Source organism: Etheostoma spectabile, unplaced genomic scaffold, assembly GCF_008692095.1.
Source record: "Etheostoma spectabile isolate EspeVRDwgs_2016 unplaced genomic scaffold, UIUC_Espe_1.0 scaffold433, whole genome shotgun sequence".
Taxonomy (NCBI): domain Eukaryota; kingdom Metazoa; phylum Chordata; class Actinopteri; order Perciformes; family Percidae; genus Etheostoma; species Etheostoma spectabile.
The window spans coordinates 74,923-79,714 of NW_022605608.1; the positions used below are offsets into that span (position 1 = coordinate 74,923).

At 40.5% G+C, this 4,792-nt stretch overlaps 1 protein-coding gene across 2 annotated transcripts in view; it reads right to left on the reverse strand.

The window, feature by feature from the left end:
• Positions 1-446: 446 nt before the first annotated feature.
• LOC116686653 (cytospin-A) overlaps positions 447-4,792 on the reverse strand; it is a 26,178-nt gene continuing 21,832 nt past the window's right edge. For both annotated transcript variants that reach the window (XM_032511673.1, XM_032511672.1), the window contains exon 17: positions 447-2,439. In XM_032511673.1, coding sequence (XP_032367564.1) covers positions 2,350-2,439 — 90 coding nt within the window. In that variant the 3' untranslated portion in view covers positions 447-2,349. The remainder of the gene's footprint in view (positions 2,440-4,792) is intronic.

Consider the following 4,792-nt stretch of genomic DNA (forward strand, 5'->3'; position numbering starts at 1 on the left):
AAGAAGTAATTAGGTTGTTGTTGTTTTTTCTTGGCTCACTTTTACTCATAACATGCTAACCGGCAACATAGAATTCCATTCACTACGCTAAGCTAACTGGCGCCGGCGCTGCAACGCACTAAAACAATGAATGCACTGAGACAAAAAATGCTCTGTCCCACCTTCCTACAGCTAGGGGAGACTGGGATAAGCCCCATTTCAACAAACGGTGGCGTGTTCCTTTAAGGCAGCATGTACGCATTTAAAAACAAAAAACAAAAAAAAGGTTTATAATTTATTATAATGTTGTTGTAAGCACATATGTGTTTATGAAATGTTTTGTCTACAACTTGAACTCCTCCTGTTACGCACTTAAGTGGTGGCTGCTGTTTTAACAAAGAATAAATGGCAATATAGTAATACAGTGTTGTAAAAATATAAAATAAGTCTTAATAGGAGGTTACTGCTTTGTTATTGCTGACAAACACTACAAATGAATACACTTTAAAACATGTCCTTAAAGCTGCTTACAACCACATTACAGTGTGTAATAAACCATTTATTAAAGGCTTGTATACTGCTTATAAATATTAAATAGAGACTGAGAGGTAAACATTAATGCTGCTGACTGAAATCACACAAATTAAATGTGTGCCACAACGTATCTCTATAGTGACGGCTAGTCGTACTAGACTACCTGTCTAATACAGCATTAGTATTAACACAAACAAGAAGTCAGTGGTACAATGAATTGTCCGATTACTTGTGCATGTTTTGTGCTGAATGTCATGGTTTTTCAACGTTTGCTTTTGTTAAAGGAATAGTTTGACATTTTGGGAAATGCACTTGTTTGCTTTCTTGCCGAGAGTTGGGTGAGAAGATTGATATCAATCTCATTTCTTACAATGGTATCAATCTTCTTATCTAACTTTCTGCAAAACAGGGAGGTGTATTTCCCAAACTGACAAACTATTCCTTTAATGAGACGCTGAATTGACCTTAAAAAAGCGTGTTTCTACCTATGAATCTATTTCTGCTAGTTTCCAAAACTAGAGCACATTTCCATAACATGAAGGCCATGGTGAGAGAATACTTTTCTAATTAGACCATCAGGCTGATTACGTTTCAGGTTCTCTGATCTAAACAGAACTTAAATGTCAATCAAAACATATCGAAAGACCAAATACTACTTTGGTTATGAGTAAATTATGCCGTGTGCTGTATGTGCCTAATGAAAGAAGTCGAAGCGCAAGATGGCAAATCCAGGCCTACAAAATGCAAACACTCACATTGGCGTTGAACTCCATACACATCAACTGAACATTAGTCAACCGTCATGAATCTTATAGTGAAAAACCATCGTAAGAGTGTGTTAGTGCTGCTTAACAAAACGTGTAGTAGCATATTTCAGTCAGGCTCGATCCAAAGCTGTTGAAGTAGCATCACTCTGCCCTGAAGACCAAGAGGTCAGAAATCGACAATCAAAAGGCTCTGAAACATATTTGGCAACAACTCCTCTAAATCTTCAGCTTCACAAACTGTAGTGAAAAGACACTGCCTCTGTAGAGGGAGCTCATATCCCGGTCTCCTGCTCAAAATTCACACAGGCACTTTATCCATTGAAAGAGAGGAATCCGTATCAAACTGTCACATCTGGAAGACTTGGTGCAAAACAAAGCCTGTGTCCGTCTGAATTTCCTTTCAAAAAGGGAATTTTTAGGGTTGTGGGGGAATTCCAACAACACTGATTTTTGCTGTTATTCTGTAGAAGCTTTCACACAATAATCACAACCAACAAAAGAAAAAAACATTGGGTGGGCTTTTTGACTCCACTTGCAAAGTAGCACGCTGAAAGTCAGATTTGCAGGAATTCCCCCTTTAATACCGTGGAAACTAGGTTAACGGTGAAGTAACATTGTCTGCCAATAAAAGCCAGGTGGAAGGCACTGAGACACTGAGTTTCTTTTTCGTGCTGCTCCTTCAGACGTGAACTGAAGACAAAGACGGTCTTCGGGAGTCCACCGCTGGTCAGTTCATACTTGGTTCACCACGCTTTGGCCACAGTTGCTTTTCATGGCTTACTAGCGTAACAGTACAAGCCCTTAGACTACAACTCTACCCAAAGCACCTTCTACGCTGCAGTGGAAGGATGGAGTAGCAGTGTGTGAGTCCAGTGAGGTTCTGCTCTGCCTTTAGCATTACTAAATACTGAGGGCCAACATGCAGCGTGATGGTGTTGCTGTGGTGAAGGGGGGGAAGCGGTCAATGAGGTATGACAGCAGCCCGTGGGGTTGAGAGGTTGCTGGGTGCTCAGGAGGGCTGGTGTGGATCTGATTGTGCTGCAGGAGCAAAGGTGCTGAGAAGATGGAGTCAGGTTTCAAAGTACTTGTATATGGCTGTGACATAAGTCATGACACTCTGCCAGTCGGGCCTTTCTGTGTGCACCATCTCATTTATATCCTGGAAGAGAGAACGAGACAGTTAAGGAGGGGGAAAAACAGCTAAACTGAAGACTTCTGTCCCACTAAAAAACACAGTATTTTCCAGATTAAAAACTACAACAACAACAACAACAACAACAGGGCGACCTCTAGCTCATCCAGTAAGAGCATGCACCCCCATGTAGGTTGAGTCCTTTGCAGCGACCCAGATTCAAATCCGACCTGTGGCCCTTTGCTGCGTGTCATCCCCCATCTCTCGCCCACCTTTCTTGTCTATCCACTGTCCCTATCTAATAAAGGAAAAGCCCCCCCCCAAAAAAAAATAATAAGTAAATAATACAATTCACCCGTTTTTTAATTCAACAAGATAGCTTATAATTCATTGGGGAATGCACATGACTAACTAACTAAAGGAGTAAACTCCACCCACTGATGGACTCAAGTTGGGGCTCAAAGCTCTACTTAGGACAACGTCTGAGCAATCCTGTCCCGACATGGTCCCGAGTTTTCCTTTCACACATGTAGCACACAACTGGAGATTGTCTGTGTCAGACACAATCTCACTTACTTGAAAAACTTTTGTCAGTTTTAGACGAGGGGTGGCGCCTCGGTAGAGCAGACGGATGATGACACAGATTACAGAGCTGGTTCATAATTTGGTTTTAAAATACCAAGTCTCTCCCTTGAATTTGTCTGACAAGTTCGGTGTCGGACCTTATAGGCAGAGTTGCCAAATCTTGTTGTCTCTCTAGTAAGCCATTCTCGTTGCCATCTTTGTGTGAATCACCCTTCTTCTTTACCCCTGGATGTTTAATTTCTTCCAGTTTTGCAGGAGCCGACAGAAACCTCATCAACACACCCCCTCGCTTGCTGTGAATTCTCCCGCGTTGGGCTCTATCGGATGTTACAAAGACTAAGTACTGATTAGCTAGCAGGCTAAAGACCGTCTGATGCCCGAGCCAACTGATTCGGAAATTTGCGTTCTCACATACAGCTCCTCCTCCTAGATAAGTTCAGGTTTGCTGTGCATGTGTGAAAGGGACTCTAGTAAGTGAACCTTGAGTCAAGTTTTTTTTTTTGTGTCAAACTAACAAATTTATCTATTAAAAGGCGGAGTTATGTGCTGGACTATTTCTTGGCCGAATGACTTTCGGAGACCTGTTGCTGTGAGATTGCCAGTCAACCAGCTGAGGCTCCAGGAAGTCACAGCGCTAGTTTTTGTACTGCTGTTGTGAAAGTGAATTTTGTTACCTTTACTTTGGACAGAGCCAAGCTAGCCGTTTCCATGTTCCCAGTCTTAATGCTAAGCTAAGCTAAGCATCACATGGCTCTCTTGACCGTACAGAAATGGGAGTTGTATCAATCTCACTCTCAACAAGAAAGCAAATGAGCGCATTTCCCTACTGTGTAGATTTAATATTGGGAAAAATCATTTTATTCCACACTGTCTGACAGTATCATATTTTTTTTTTTAATCAAATTGTTCCAAGTCTTAGTCGAGGCTATATAATGTTCACATTGAGCGACATACTGTGTCTTCAAACTCAAGATTCTGTGGGGTTTTTAGCTGAGCGTTTCCATCAAATGGAAATATTCTCAATGCGTTGAACATAATTTTACACTCACAGTTGAGTGAGGTTTATGAGTTTAAAAGCAGAACCATAGACAACACACTGTACAACTGCAAAACATACTGTAGTTCATCCCTGGTAAATGATTACAGCAATGTAGGTGGTTGACATGTAATTATATTACCGTATGAGCTAGGGGGGCATGCCATGTGAGTCAAACATAAAGCCTTCTAAAAAGAGCAAAAAGAGAAAGAAAACCCTTTCCCTACGTACATTCTTCTCTGCACATTCCTCAGAGTATACATAATATCCAAATTATGGCATTTCAAATCTGACCCAAAGTTTTGCTATACATACACCTTTTTTTTTTGACACAGGAGTTTGGTATATATTTATTTTAAGGCTGTCAATTGATTACAATTTTTAATCACAATTAATTGCACGAGAGTCGTAGTTAACTCGCAATTAATTGCAAATTAATCACACTTTTGTTTTTTAATCCTTTCTAAATGTACGTTAAAAGGGAGGTTTTTCAAGTTTTTAATGTGTTTTGAAGTGGTATTTGAGGCACAAAGTACTCCGGTGGTAACTCAGTACATGCAAATAACTTGAGTCTTGTCCAGAGTACCATCCAAATTTAAATCACGACTTAAAACTCACTTTTATACTGTACATTGGCCTGTAAACCTGTTTGAGAGTTAGTCTAGTTTGTTCTTGTTTTAAATGTTCCTTTCTGTTACTAGTGTGTTTTTAAAGCTGTCAGTAATCATGTCAATGTCCAGCACTTTGGTCAACCTGGTT